Source organism: Loxodonta africana, chromosome 25, assembly GCF_030014295.1.
Source record: "Loxodonta africana isolate mLoxAfr1 chromosome 25, mLoxAfr1.hap2, whole genome shotgun sequence".
NCBI classification, from domain to species: domain Eukaryota; kingdom Metazoa; phylum Chordata; class Mammalia; order Proboscidea; family Elephantidae; genus Loxodonta; species Loxodonta africana.
In genome coordinates, this window is record NC_087366.1 from 28,695,933 (window position 1) to 28,712,642 (window position 16,710).

General features: G+C 37.0%; 1 protein-coding gene across 15 annotated transcripts in view; it reads right to left on the reverse strand.

The window, feature by feature from the left end:
• The window catches only part of RABGAP1L (RAB GTPase activating protein 1 like), a 785,265-nt gene that overhangs the window by 307,009 nt on the left and 461,546 nt on the right, over positions 1-16,710 (reverse strand). The window contains exon 15 of one of the 15 annotated variants that reach the window (XM_064276620.1): positions 572-812. The exons of the other annotated variants lie outside the window; for them this stretch is intronic. Coding sequence (XP_064132690.1) covers positions 663-812 — 150 coding nt within the window. The 3' untranslated portion in view covers positions 572-662. Of the gene's footprint in view, positions 1-571; positions 813-16,710 lie in introns of those variants that run through there. 15 annotated transcript variants of the gene reach the window in all.

Below are 16,710 nucleotides of genomic sequence, written 5' to 3' on the forward strand. Positions count from 1 at the left end.
ATGTGGTAAATAACACTGATTTTTCAAGTGCTGTACCAACCTTGCATACCTGGATAAACCCCACTTGCTGAATATATCATCCTTTCACTATACTGCTGAATTCAGTTTGCTATTATTCTTTTGAGGATTTTTATGAGGGCTATTGGTCTGTGTCAAGGTTGTACCATGTACATACTGCAGGTTGTTAATGAGTCTTCCTCCCATCCTGATACCACGTGCTTCTTCATATAGTCCAGCTTCTCAGATTATTTGCTCAGCATACAGATTGAATAAGTATTGTGAAAAGATACAATGCTGATGCACACATTTCCTGATCTTAAACCACTCAGTGTCCTCTTGTTCTGTTTGAGGGACTGCCTTTTCGTCTATGTACAGGTTCCTCATGAGCACAATTAAGTGTTCTGGAATTCCCATTCTTTGCAATGTTATCCATAATTTTTTATGATCCACATAGTCAAATGCCTTTACATAGTCAATAAAACACATGTAAACATCTTTCTGGTATTCTCTGCTTTCAGCCAAGATTCATCTGACATCAGCAATGACACCCCTCATTCCACCTCCTCCTCTAAATCTGGCCTGAACTTCTGGCAGTTCCCTGGTGATGTACTGCTGCAACTGTCCTTGAACCATTCCCAGCACAATTTTACCTGCATGTGATATTAGTGATACTGTTTGATAATTTCCTCATTCCAGTAGACCACCTTTCTTTGGAATGGGCACAACATATATATCCTCCAGCAGGCTGGCCAGGAAGCTGTCCTCCAAACTTCCCAGTATAGACAAGTGGGTGCTTTCAGTCTTGCAAACGCCTGTTGAAACGTATCAATTGGTATTCCATCAACTCCTGAAGCCATGTCTTTTGCTAATGCCCTTAGTGCACCTTGAACTTCCTCCCTTAGCACCACTGGATCTTGATCATATGCTACCACCTGAAATGGCTGAACGTTAACCAACTCTCCCTGGCCGAGTGACTCTTTGTATCCCCTCTATTTTCTTTTCATGCTTCCTCTGTCATTCAATTTTTTGCCCATAGAATCCTTCGATATTGTAACTCAAGGCCTGAATTTTTTTCTTCAGTTATATCAGCTTGAGATATGCCGAAAATGTCCTTCCCTTTTGGTTTCCAAACTCCAGGTCTTTGCAGGAAGGTTCATTAACAACCTGCAATATACAGATGACACAACCTTGCCTGCTGAAAGTGAAGAGAACTTGGAGCACTTACTAATGAAAATCAGAGATTAGAGCCTTCAGTATGGATTACACCTTAACATAAAGAAAACAAAAATCCTCATAACTCAACCAATAAGCAATATCATGATAAACAGAGAAAATACTGAAGTTGTCAAGGATTTCATTTTACTTGGATCCACTATCAATGCCCATGGAAGCAACAGTCAAGAAATCAAAGGACGTTATTGCATTGGGCAAATCTGCTGCAAAGAAGACCTATACAAAGAAAACTACAAAACTCTACTACAAGAAATTAAAAAGGACATACTTAAGTGGAAAAACATACCTTGCTCACGGATAGGAAGACTTAACATAGTAAAAATGTCTATTCTACCAAAAGCCATCTATACATACAATGCACTTCCGATCCAAATTCCAGTGTCATTTTTCAAGGTGATAGAGAAACAAATCACCAACTCCATATGGAAGGGAAAGAAGACTCGGATAAGCAAAGCATTACTGAAAAAGAAGAAGAAAGTGGGAGGCCTCACTCTACCTGATTTCAGAACCTATTATACAGCCACAGTAGTCAAAACAGCCTGGTATTGGTACAACAACAGACACATAGACCGATGGAATAGAATCCAGAACCCAGAGATAAATCCATCCACATATGAGCAGCTGATATTTGACAAAGGCCCAGTGTCAGTTAATTGGGGAAAAGATAGTCTTTTTAACAAATGGTGCTGGCATAACTGGATATCCATTTGCAAAAAAATGAAACAGGACCCATACCTCACACCATGCACAAAAACTAACTTCAAGTGGATCAAAGACCTAAACATAAAGACTAAAACGATAAAGATCATGGAAGGAAAAATAGGGACAACATTAGGAGCCCTAATATAAGGCATAAACAGAATACAAAACATTACCAAAAATGACAAAGAGAAACCAGATAACTGGGAGCTCCTAAATATCAAACACCTATGCTCATCTAAAGACTTCGCCAAAAGAGTAAAAAGACCACCTACAGACTGGGAAAGAATTTTTAGCTATGACATCTCCGACCAGCACCTGATCTCTAAAATCTATATGATTCTGTCAAAACTCAACCACAAAAAGACAAGCAACCCAATCAAGAAGTGGGCAAAGGATATGAACACACACTTCACTGAAGAAGATATTCAGGCAGCTAACAGATACATAAGAAAATGCTTTCGATCATTAGACATTAGAGAAATGCAAATTAAAACTACGATGAGATTCCATCTCACTCCAACAAGGCTGGCATTAATCCAAAAAACACAAAATAATAAATGTTGGAGAGGCTGTGGAGAGACTGGAACTCTTATGCACTGCTGGTGGGAATGTAAAATGGTACAACCACTTTGGAAATCTATCTGGCGCTATCTTAAACAATTAGAAATAGAACTACCATACAACCCAGAAATCCCACTCCTCGGAATATACCCTAGAGAAATAAGAGCCTTCACACAAACAGATATATGCACACCCATGTTTATTGCAGCTCTGTTTACAATAGCAAAAAGCTGGAAGCAACCAAGGTGTCCATGACGGATGAATGGATAAATAAATTGTGGTATACTCACACAATGGAATACTACGCATCGATAAAGAAGAGTGACGAATCTGTGAAACATTTCATAACATGGAGGAACCTGGAAGGCATTATACTGAGCGAAATTAGAGGCAAAAGGACAAATATTGTATAAGACCACTATTATAAGATCTTGAGAAATAGTATAAACTGAGAAGAACACATACTTTTGTGGTTATGAGGCGGGGAGAGAGGGAGGGTAGGAGAGGGTTTTTTACTGATTAATTAGTAGATAAGAACTGCTTTAGGTGAAGGGATGGACAATACTCAATACATGGAAGGTCAGCTCAACTGGACTGGACCAAAAGCAAAGAAGTTTCTGGGATAAACTGAATCCTTCAAAGGTCAGCGGAGCAAGGGCGGGGGTTTGGGGACCATGGTTTAAGGGGACTTCTAAGTCAATTGGCAAAATAATTCTATTATGAAAACATTCTGCATCCCACTGTGAAATGTGGCGTCTGGGGTCTTAAATGTTAACAAACGGCCACCTAAGATGCATCTATTGGTCTCAACCCACCTGGAGCAAAGGAGAATGAAGAATACCAAGGTTACACGATAACTAAGAGCCCAAGAGACAGAAAGGGCCACATGAACCAGAGACCTACATCATCCTGAGACCAGAAGAACTAGTTGGTGCCCGGCCACAATCGATGACTGCCCTGACAGGGAGCACAACAGAGAACCCCTGAGGGAGCAGATCAGTGGGATGCAGACCCCAAATTCTCACAAAAAGACCATACTTAATGGTCTGACTGAGACTAGAGGAATCCCGGCGGCCATGGTCCCCAAACCTTCTCTTGGCCCAGGACAGGAACCATTCCCGAAGACAACTCAGCAGACATGAAAGGGACTGGACAGTGGGTAGGAGAGAGATGCTGATGAAGAGTGAGCTAACAATATCAGGTGGACACTTGAGACTGTGTTGGCATCTCCTGTCTGGAGGGGGGATGGGAGGATAGAGAGAGTTTGAAGCTGGCAAAATTGTCACAAAAGGAGAGACTGGAAAGGCTGACTCATTAGGGGGAGAGCAAGTGGGAGAACGGAGTAAGGTGTATATAAACTTATATGTGACAGTCTGACTTGATTTGTAAACGTTCACTTGAAGCTCAATAAAAGTTAATAAAAAAAAAAAAAAGCAAAGGTGTCACCTTGAGGACTAAGGTGTGCCTGACCCAAGTCATGGTATTTTTAATCACCTCATTCACAATGTGAAAGCTGGGCAATGAATAAGCAAGAACGAAGAAGAATTGATGCCTCTGAATCACAGTGTTGATGAAAAATACTGAAAATACCATGAAGTGCCAGAAGAACAAAGTACAGCCAGAACGCTTCTTAGAAGCAAGGATGGAGAAACTTTGTCTTACATACTTTAGGCATATTATCAGGAGGGACCAGTCCCTGGAGAAGGACACCACGCTTGATAAGGTAGAGGGTCAAAGAAAAAAAGGAAGGCCCTCAGTGAGATGGATTGATACAGTGGCTCCAACAATAGGGCCAAACGTAGCAACAATTGTGAAGACGGTGCAGGACCGGGCAGTGTTTATTTCTGCTGTACACAGGGTGTCTCTGTAAGCCGGAATCAACTCAACTGCACCCAATAACAACCAACTACGTTGATGTGTAGTTTCTTTTCTTTTCCTTCTTTTTTTTTGAATTGTCTTTGCCACATTTTGGTATAGGATTATGCTAGCCTTTTTTTTTTTTTTTTTAATTACTTTAACTTCTCATTCTTTTAAAAAAAATTTGCTCAGCTTTTAACAGGTGCACAATTTACTGACAGCAATTACAATAATCGGCTGTTATGCTGTCCTTTTAAAACAAGTTTGGAAGTGTACTCTCCTACTCTTTTTCTGAAAGAATTCATTTGGTAAGTAAATTCTTGGTATTGGTATTAATTCTTTCTTAAATATTCGAAAAGACTTATAAGTGAAGTCATCTGAACCTAGAGTATTCTCTGCAGAAAAGTTTTCATTATAAATTAAATTTATTGAATGGAGATATGCTAATCATATTTTCTTGTTCTTATTGAAAAAAAAGTTTTTTTTATTGAATCAGTTTAAGTAATTTGTGTTTTCAAGTAATGTGGCCATTTTACCTAAGTTATTGTATTTATTTACATAAAGTTGTTCAATCAAGTTTTTTTTTTTTTTTTTCATGTAATTGTGATTTAGGTGAAAGTTTACAGAGCAAATTAGTTTCCCAATCAACCATTTATACACAGCTTGTTTCGTGACATTAGTTGCAAATCCCTGAATGTGTCAGCACTCTTCGCCTTTTCTCCTGGGTTCCCTTGGTCCATTTGCTCAGCTTTCCTGCCCCTACCTTCCTTTTAAACTTTGCTTTTGGGCAAATGCTCCCCTTTAGGTCACTAATAGTTGCCTGTTCTGAGGAGTACATTCCTCACTGGTGTTACTGTTCATTTTATAGGCCTGTCTATTGTATGGCTATAATGTGATCTCTGGGAGTGATTTCAGTTCCAGGTTTGAAGGATGCCTAAGGGCCATAGCCTCGGGGGTTCCATCAGTCTCTATCAGATCAATAAGTCTGGTCTTATTTATGAGCTTGAATTTTGTTCTACATTTCCTTTCTACTCAGTCCATGATCTACTCTTTTGGTCCTGGTCAGAGTGGTCAGCAGTGGTAGCTGGACACCATCTAGTGCATCTGGTCTCAAGCTAGCGGAGGCCGTGGTTTATGTGGTCCATTCTTTGCTCCAGACGGGAAGAAATCAATTGCTGTAACTTAGATGGCTGCTCGCAAGCTTTTAAGACCCTAGTCGATACGCACCAAGGTAGGATGTGGAACATTGTCTGTATGGATTATGGTATGCCAATTTATCTAGACATCCCTGGAGACTATGGCCCTAGCCCTTGAGCTCAGTATCTCAGTCCCAGGAGGTGTACAGTTATGGCTAAGAAGTTTTCATGACTGTGTTCCCTGTGCGCACTACTGCATACATGGATATATTTGCAGCAAGTACATGTAAAGGATCGAATCAATTCTGACTCATGGCAACCCCATGTGTTTCAGAGTAGAACTGTGTTCCATAAGGTTTTCAACGGCTGTGATCTTTCAGAAGTAGATCACTAGGCCTTTCTTCCAAGGTACCTCAGGTGGATTCGAACCAACGATCTTTTGGTTAGCAGCTGAGTGGTTAACCATTTGTGCTACCCAGGGACTCCTAAAGTTGTTCATAATACTCCCTTATTATCTTTTTAACGTCGGTATGTGATTTACCCTCTTTCATTTATAATATATTCTCTTTTTTCCCTCATTAGTCTTGCTTAAAAAAAAAAAAAAAGTCTTGCTTAAAAAAAAAATTTCTTGCTTAGGATTTATTAATTCTATTAATCTTTTCAAAAAACTAGTTTTTGGCTTTATTAATTTTTAAATGTTTTTTATTTCATTGGTTTCTGTTATCTTTATTATTTGTTCTTCATTTTCTAGCTTTTAAGATAGGAACTTAGATTTTCCTTCTTTTCCAATGTAGTATTCAAAGCTATACATTTCCTTGTACTTGTACTGTCTTGAAACCTTTCAAAAACACTGCAGATTGTGGTACCAAAGCTTGGAAACTGTCATCATTTCTAAATGTGGCCAGGTTTGTGGGGTGGCACAGCGCTCACTCCCCTTCAGCCATGAGTCAAAATTGACACAATGGCACCTGGTTTGAAGGCAACCTTTGCATTAAGGGACGAAGTGGGGTAAGGTAAAGTAGGACTACCCTAGCTCTGTTTTCAAGTCTTTTTCCTCAGGTGAAATGGACAAGGTAATTCATAAATTACTCCAGTGACTCCTAACAGAAGTGTTACGCTGTATTTTTGCTCAAATACATTAGGCCCAATGAACCCTTAAGGTATTAATAAATATTTAACTTCTAAAAGTAAATGAATATATATCTTCTCTGATTCCCATGACATGAGTGGGGCAAATGTGGAAACAGGTAATAAATTTGCCAGGTCTTTTCTCCTGTGGAGCCACTGGTGAGTTCAAACTGCCAGCGGAGCACTTAGCAAACACTGTGCCATTAGGCAATACCATTCTGCCAAAAAGAGAAATAAAGTCTGGATACATTCTACAACATGGATGAACCTTGAGAACATTACGCTGAGTAAAATAAGTCAGTCAAAAAAGGATAAATATCTTATGATCGTACTTACATGATCTAGAATAGACATATTTAAAAGGGCCATCTTTGTCATCAACACCACTTAACAAAACTATTGAAAAGCTTCCTCAGGGGAACATTCTGTAATCTCAACAGGATGCAGCTCTGTAAAATCAGACATTCTGTGGTGCCAACTGAAATCAGAGTTTCCCTAGGGTAACGAAAGCTATTTTATGAACACGGTCATCAGTTAGTACCCCATACCACATTTTTTTTCCAGATAGTATTCACTTCTTCCAGGACATACAATATCAAAATTTGGTATCTCAATGTTATGGGTTGAATTGTTTTGCCCCAAAATATGTTTTGTAAATCCTAACCTCTATGCCTGTGTTTATACCATTTGGGAATGGGATGTTCCTTGTTATGTTAATGAAACAGGATTAGTGTGTCTTTGTTATGTTACTGAAACAGGATTAGTGTGGGGTATGTTTTGAGTTAATCTCTCTTGAGATATAAAAGATTAAACAAGCAAGTGAGAAGCTGAGATGGGGGAAGAGAGATATCAAGCCACATGAAGAATGCCCAGAAGAAGAAGCTCAGAAGAGACAAGCACCTTCTTCCAAAGCCCACAAAGCCTGCCCCTAGAGCTGGTACCATAAATTCAGACTTCTAGTTTCCTAACTGTTAGAAAATAAATTTCTGTTTGTTAAAGCCACTCACTTGTGGTATTTCTATTACCGCAGCACTAGATAACTAAGACACTTAATATAGAATTTTTTATAAGTGTTTGGAATAGCTCAAAGCTTCTTCTTATTTTTTACAGAAAAAACTTGGCTTTACTTGCAGATACCACCTTTACTCGTGATTGTGCTGAAGAGGGTTGGCCTTCCATATGGAAGAGGATGCAGATTTGGCTCTTAAATTTCCACAAGAGGGTAATGACTGTATGCTTCCTTCAAAATTTATCTAATTTTACCAAAAGCATACACTAGGAACACTATGAATCCTACCCAAAACCCAAACCCATTGTTGTCATTTCTGACACATAAGACCCTACAGGACAGAGCAGAACTGACCCATATGATTTCCAAGGCTGTAAATCTTTATGGAAGCAGACTGCTACATCCTTCTCCCATGATGAGTGCTACCAAACCAAACCAAACCAAACCCGCTGTCATCGAGTCGATTCCAACTCACAGCGACCCTATAAGGCAGAGTAGAACTGCCCCATAGAGCCTCCAAGGAGCAGCTGGTGGATCTGAATTGCAGATTTTTTGGTTAGCAGCCGACCTCTTAACCACTGCACCAGCAGGGCTCCAATGAGTGCCACAGGGGCTTGTTCATACCACTATGTTTTGGTTGTATTTCAGTGAATATTCAGGCTCAGCTAGGACAGCTGACATCCGAGAACTAGGTGATAGCTAAGTTCCCTTTTAGCTGTAAAAAGTCTGCTCATTAAAAAAAATTTCTTTTGATGTAGTTCTTTTTTAAAAATTATGTTACTAAGTTATAATTTACAGACTATAAAATTCACCCTTTGCTTTTTTTTTTTGAGATAAACATGCTACTGGATATGTTGATTACAAATATTTCCAGTCTTTAAATTTTATCCCTGTATGAGCTGGATAATTAGGAAGCAAAGTACCTTGTTCCACAGAACATCTTTACTGTGTTAATATTTGACTTCACATACTCAATATTTTAGACGTCACACCTTCAGCTCTAAAACCTAGGTATATATAAGAATTATCCACTTACACAGCATTTATGCATCTTTTGTATAGGCACATTAAAGTCACGGTCAACGATATTACTCAAAGGCCCCCCTATCTAGGATGACCATATATTCCTTATGTCCCAGCATAAGTATTAAGAGTACCCTCTTCCCCTTCAAAAGTTTCCCAATTACAATGATAAATAACAGAGTCATCTGATCCATACTAGGATCCATGCAATAAATTCATTAAACTTCATGCCTGAAAAGTTTGTGCCCTTGTCAAAAAAAAAAAAAATGTGCTAATAAGATAATGAAAATTACACGATTCAGCATTTTATAGTTGCCTTAACTGTCATGAATTAATAACCAAACAAATTGCTCTAATCTAGAAAATAACTTATCTCTGATACCTGATAACATCTACTCCTCTTGGTCACTGTACTATTCCTTATCTATTTTATGTAAGTTTTAATTTTGTAAACTCAGACTTTTCAGTAAGTAGAAGGGCAATCATTCAATCAAGAAATCAATCCTATTATGGGAGTATTCTTTTCAACCTTCTTTTGCTAATGATGATATTAGCACACTCTGTTCTAATCAGAAAAATTAGATCACCGGAATCATTACCTAATGAATCTGAAAGCAGCTTTCTTCATTATCACCAGTTTCTAGAGCTCTGCCTAATTTTAAAAATTGAAAGATCAATTGGCTTCCTTTTACTTATTTAATTTTCTTCGATTTACATAGTTTCTGATTGTTTTATTTGTATTTTGAACTAGAGGTCATGGATATAGTGTGTGTATGTGTTGGAGGTTGGAAGAAGGATTATATAGAGAAAGCATAAAAAGGGAAGGAAAAAGGAAAATGTTCTAATCCTATCCCTATTTGTCACTTCCTTTTCCATTTTTGAAAACAAACAAACAAAAAAAACCCAAAAACCTCTGGGATTTGTACATGAAAGAGCATGCTGCATGAATGATATAAAATTTTTACCCTCAGTTTCATTTTCAAAATACACGTATCAGATGCATAGAATATCACGATAACCTCCTTGTTCTTGTTATGCTTCTGAGTGACTTTAAAACCACAAGTCCGTAAATATATTCTCAAGGTTCCCCATTCCCCATGAAAAATGCCTAGACTGAGTGTTACTCAAATCCTCAACAACCCTGACGTCACTTTGACAAATATCTGATCCCAGATAAACAAAAGCTGAGAGAACACGCTCCTAGCACATCTGCCATACAAGAAATACTAAAGGGAGTCCTTCAGACTTACATGAAACGACACTCGAATCCTCATGAAGAAATAAAGAGAAACAACAAAAGTTATTATTGTTATTAGGTGCCACAGAGTAGATTCTGACCCGTAGCAAACCCATGCACAACGGCGTAGTGATCAACTACCATAAAGATTACAGCTTAGGAAATGCTGTGGGGCAGTTCTACTCTGTCATATAGGGTTGCTATGAGTCAAAATAGACTAATGGCACACAACAGTAATGATTAATGATGTTCAGCATCTCTTCATGTGTATACTGGCCATTTGTGTACCTTCCTTGGTGAAATGTCTACTCAAATTCTTTACCCATATTTTAATTGGGTTATATGTCTTTTTACTGTTGAATTATAAGAGTTCTTTATATATTCTGGATACCAGACCTTTATTAGAGATGTGATTTGCAAATATTTTCTTTATAGCAGCATTATTCATAATAGCCAAAAATGGAAACAACAAAAATGTCCATCAACTGCTGAATGCATAAAATGTGCTGTTTCCATACGATGAAACATTATTCAGTCATAAAAAGGGATGAAGTACTAATACATGCTACAATGTGAATGACTCCTGAAAACATTACGCTAACTAAAAGAAGCCAGTCACAAAAGACCACAAATTATATGACTTCTTTATATGAAATGTTCAGAGTAGGCGAATACATAGAGACAGAAAGTAGATTATTGCCAGAGGCTGGGGTGGGGATGGGGGGGATGGGGGTGGTGGGGGTGGTGGTGGTGGTGGTGGTGGTAATAGCTTCTAATGGGAATGATCTTCTTTTTGTGATAATGGAAAAGTTCTGGAACTAGATTGTGGTGATGGTTGCACAACCCTGTGAATATACTAAAAAAAAACACTGAATTGTACACTTTAAAGGAGTGAAATTTATGGTATGTGAATAACATTTCAATATGAAAAGAAAACAGATGCAAATATATGTATGTGTGTGTGTGTGTACATATGTATATATGTGCATATATTCATACGCACATGTATTCCTTAGCTCTGTCCATCGAGAGAACTTGCGAGCAGTGACAGCCCAACAGCAATGAGTATACCAAGCACCTAGATCTTGATTTCTTACCATTTTTGACTGAAAGGAACCAAGGCGCCTTGGAGAAATGGCTAATTCTAGAGCTAGGCCAGAAAGAAGTACAAAATCAGTCTGGGACAGCTTGTTAAGCCAGAAAGAAAGTAGGGCTCAAAGAATGAAGGAGACATGTCAAAAGGACACAGAAGCCAGATCGAAGGTTCCCCACTGGCTAAATTGGGGACACTTTGAGAATCAAAACAAATAATGATGGTAAAAGAATATAACCCATGATTCCATATGGATATGGTAGTAAGTAAATAAATGAATATATTAGTAAATGAATATATTGTTAGTCTGATGAATGGAGCATTTATATAGTTACAAAGTATCTCAACACAAAGGGAAAAAAGAGTAACTTCAGAGTGGACAAGTCTGGTAGACACCACCACATTTATATGGTCAAAGTGATCATCACCAATAATGAGAAGAATCAAAACTGTGCATTACTTGAAAGGATGAAACAAGAACAGGTCATTCCTTTAGTGCTATTTATGCAAAAGATGTATAACCTGAATTGAATCATGAAGAAACATCAGACAAGCCCAAACTGAAGGATATTCTAAAAAATGAATGGCCTGTAATCTTTAAAAGTCTTAAGGTCAAGAAAGTCAAGGAAAGAATGAAGAACTGTTCCAGATTGAAGGAAACCAAAGAGACACGACAACTAAATGGCACATGATTCTGAACTGGTTCCTTACCATAAAGAACATTCTACGGAAAGTTAGTGAAAATGAATGAAGTCTGAGGCTTAGCTGGTAGCAATATATCAGTGTTAACTTTCTTATTTGGAGAGTTGTACACTGGGTATCATGATTATGTAGGAGAATATACTTGCTTATATGAAAAACATCCGTAAGTATTTGGGGATGATGGGGTACCGTGTTACACTTAGTCTCAAATAGTTTAGGAAAACAAAATTTACAACTTTCTTGTAAGTTTGAGATTGTTTAAAAATGTGTGTGTGTATCTGCTATGAAAATCTGAATGAATCATTTGTCTATTAAATCTAATAAAAAATTTGGGTTTACAAAGGATTATTAAGTTTGACCTATCTGGTGGTAAAAATGGGAGTATCAACATAAGCTCTAAAAATAGATTCACTGATATAAATAATCTAAACACTGGAAACGATAAATGCAGAAGTCTAGATGTACTCAGAAATATTCACTCATCAAGCAATTTTCTTATCTAACATAGTTGGCAAAATTCCTAGCTGTAAGTTTCCTTTTATATAACAGTTAAAAAAAAAGGCCCTTGGCGACAATTGAAAAGTAAACTGACACACTCTTGTAAAAAGAAGGAAATGTAAAACAACTGGACTGTCATATCCTACAAAAAAAAAAAATTTAAATGTTCCCATAGCAAGTAAGCTACTGGATGTTTATGGTAAACAGAGTGTTTAGTTTACATTCTTGGAATTTACATTAAAAATTATATATATATATAAAAAAATACATACTAAAAATTATAGATACATATATGTATGTATATATATAGAGGTCAACACCACCAAGGAACTCAACAAAATAAATAAAAGCAATAGCTCTGCCCCTAAGAAGCTTAACCTGAAAAGTTTTTACAAACAAAAATACTTCGCAGAAGGAGGGAAACAATAGAAAGAGAAAGCTCTTTTAGAGTTTATACACATTAATTTTTCATCTAAAATACCAGTGTGGCAATCATAAGAATGTGCCTCTCAGATATTCAACAGCAGGGAGTATAACTGACTGTGGGCCCCCAGCTGTTGTTCTCTGAAATCCACCACTGCTTTAGCACCAAGGCCATGCTTCCCACAGGCTGCACCCAGCCAATGATGGAGCACAGCAGGAACACTAAGACAGGCCAGCTTCTGGGAGAAGTAGGACCTCAACAGCAATTCTGGCTTGAAGACTCTCTGATTGTCTTACCAAACCTTCCTTAGAACTGAGTCACAGTCTAAGACACTTCCAGCCAACTTTTCCTCCTTTCTTTTTCACTTGGGGGTCATATTTGCATTATGGTCTGATAGCCCTCCCAGCCTCTCTCCTACTTCCCTTCCCATTTTCTCTTATAAGGATTTTCCCAATACATTTCTTGCATATTTAATCCTTTCTTGGTGATTGCTTCTGAAGGACCTGGCTAACACAGTTTCATCAAGTCAAGTCAATAAAGCTTATACTGGTTTAGTGTGATAGTACTGAAATCAGGTCTCTGAGACAAGGAAAAAGAAAAATGTCAGACATAGCCTCTTCTCTCAAAGACTGAATGTACTGCAAACATGACTTAGGTAAAATGAATCAGATAATGTTCAAAATATGATCCATAATAATAATCTAAATTTTATCTGTAAATCACTGTGGGCAGAACTGGGTAGGACAAGCTTCACAAGAGAAGCGGGCAACTAAAATTTGGACAGATGGGAAGGAGGGGAAGAGCAATTCAGATTCATTTCCTCCCTAGGGGAGAATGCATCTTTAAAAGATACATGCAGGGGTCTAGTTAAGAAGAAGACTTCAAAGTTATAAAAGTATTTTCAATTGCATAATAATTAGCAAAGCAGAAAATAAGTTCTCATAGTTCTGTAACATAAATAACTCACTTAAGAATAACTGAGAATTGACTGTATATGGCATTTAAGGTATTTGAATCTTATATAGGAACAGATCTCAATTTTGGGAAAAAGTATAAATTCAGGAGGCACCATGAGTATCATTTTATTTGAAGTTTCCTTACGTTTTGTCCTTGCAGGTTAATTTTCTTCCCCTTTCCTTTCTATGCTAGAAAAGTAAGCTTACTTTTATTCTCTTCCTCAAAGAGGAATGCAGCTTTCTAAAAAGAGTAGCTACAATCAAAACTTAGGATTCACCTGAATCCCTTTATTCTGATTGTATCCATTTTTATCATCCTCATAATCCTACCTTCTTCTCTTCTTTATCCTAGTAATGATGTGATGGCTTCAATTAGCCTTTCAGTTAAAAGACTAGAGGCTCCACAGAACTACAAAGCTACTTCAAGAAATGCTCTTACAGGAACAAGCACATGAAGAATTTTTTAAATCTCTTCAAGCGCTCTTGAGGGCATTACAAATCACGTATTCTCTTTCCAGGACTCTAGCTTCACAAGCTTGACCTTTTCATTGTTACAGTCTCAGAAGAAAAATCCATATTTGAAAATCACATTTTATCTTCTTAGTTGAGCTCTGAATCATAGAAAGTCTATCCTATTAGTATGTATATTAAAGAGAAAAAAAAAATCCCTCATTAAGTTAACCCCCCGAAATACACACATGCACACAGTAAAAGATTTCGACTTTGGGTGGCTAAGGTTTCTTTATATATGTGTGTCTATACGTGTGTGCATACACTTACTGTTCTGGATAATGATAAACATAATTATCCTTAGCAATGAAAAAGATTTGGACAATTCTTCCAAAATGGATCATGTGAAATGAGTGATTAAGAGGGGTAAAAAATAACTAAACAAAATTCTTAGTCTGAGAGCTTAAGATTTATCAGTATGCTAAACTGGTACCCTCTGTCCCAGTGTAAACAAGAGGACCAGTGAAAATTCTCCCTCCCCTCCAGAATATCTGAGACTATTAAGCATAAACTTTTCTACTGGAAAGTTCAAAAACACTGTAAAAAATGTGAACTTTAATAGTTCCTCACTATAGCTGAATAATAACTTGTAGATAGGAAAATTTTTGGGGGGAAAAAAAAAGGGTACTGCAAGCATGCTAAGAATAATTAAGCAGAGACTTAGTAGCTGCATAGAACCAGGGACACAAAATTAACATGTAGGGGGCACCATAATCTGTGTGTTTGTCTAATAAATACCTCAGGCTTTTAGGTGAGATCCTGAAAGGGCCTCACCCTCTAAGCAAGAAGGAAACCAGTCAAAATTGGGTCAAAATGATCTGTCATAGTCTATTTTCCTACCAGCAGAACAGTGAATCGTCTCTGGAGAAAATAACATCAAGAGTCTTTAACAAGTCTCATACAGAAGATCCAGCACTTAAAAAAAAAAAAAGACTAAGTATGAAAGGAAACAACAAATAATTAAAAATCAACAGGTGACAACAGAAATAGATCTAGAGGTTATCAGATATTGGACTTTATCTAACACGGGCCTTAAAATAACTATAAGTTATCTATTCATGAAAATAGAGGAAAAGAGAATTTCATAAAGATAATTAAATCTTTTTTTTTTTTTTTAAAGAATCAAATGGAAATTCCGGAACTAAAAAATAAAACAAAGTTAAGAATTCAATAGTTTCATAGTTGAAGAAAAAAAAAAAATCCATTGCTGTTGCATATATTCCAACACATAGCAACCCTACACAGCAGAGTAGAACTGCCCCATTGGGTTCTCAAGAAGTGGCTTGTAGATCTGAACTGCTGACCCTTTGGTTAGCAGCTGAGCTCTTAACCACTGTGCCACTAAGACTCTTAGTTGAAGAGAGGATTAGTAAATATCCAGATGAAAGCAAAAATGATTTAAAAGAACAAAAATAGAAAATAGGGTACGGGGCATAAGGAATGTGTAAAATACGTGTAATTGGAGATTGAGAAGAGAGAGAGAAATAATATTTGGCTGAGCATTTTCTAAAAATGACAAACTATGTCAAGCCACAGATTCAATAACAAGCCTGAAACAGCATAAGTATAAAGAAAGCCATACATAGTCACATCACAGAAAAATTGTTAAAAACCAAAGATAAAAAAAAAAAAATTTTTAAGGAGAAAAAAAGACACCATTCTTCAAAGAAACCATTATAAGATTGACAGCCATCTTTCAACAGAAATGACAGAAGCAAGAAGACAATGGGATGACATCTTTAAAATGCAAGGGAAATAGACCTGCCAACTTAGAATTTTATACCAAGCAAAAATATCTTTCCAAAATAAAAACAAAATGATAATGTTTTCAGACAAACAAAAATTGAAAGAATTTTCACCAGCAGAAATATTAAAGATAGTTCTTCAGGCAGAAGGAAAATAATCCTACAGGGGAAGCAGGCAATGCAGGAAAAAATACGTGGGTAAATCTAAATGAACACCAACTGTTTAAAATGCAAAAAAATAATGGCCCAAATCTTGGGGGCAGAGGAGAGAGAGAGGTTAATACATATACAGAATTAAATACATGACTATAATTGGATAACAGAGAAGAAGGTGACAAATAGAGTTAAAGAGCTATTCCTGCCTTGTCCAGGAAGTGATCAAAGTACTAATGTACAGTGGATTCTAATAATTCATGAATGCATGTTGTAAAGCCAGACACAAAAGGTTAGGTACTGTATTTATAGGTTACATATAATTCTATTTCTATGCAATGTCCAGAATTGGTAAATTCATCCTGACAGAAAATAGACTGGTGGCTGCTGGGGGCTAGAGGGAAAGGCGAATGGGAAATGACATTTAATGTGTGAGGGGCTTTCTTTTGTGGGGGATGAAAATGTTTTCAAACTTGATTTGGATGGAGAGTGCACAACACTGTGAATGTACTGGATACCACTGAATTGTATACTTTGAAATGGTTGATTTTGTTACATAAATTTTACCTGAATTAGAAGACAAACAAAACACATGCTGTACTTTCTAGGTTAACCACTAAAAGTATAAAAAGAAGAAAAAACAAACAACAGATGGGATATATAGGTGAGACAAATAGTAATATATTAAGTGTAAATTGATATGTCAGCAAATTCATAAATCATTAATATACTCAATACTCCAA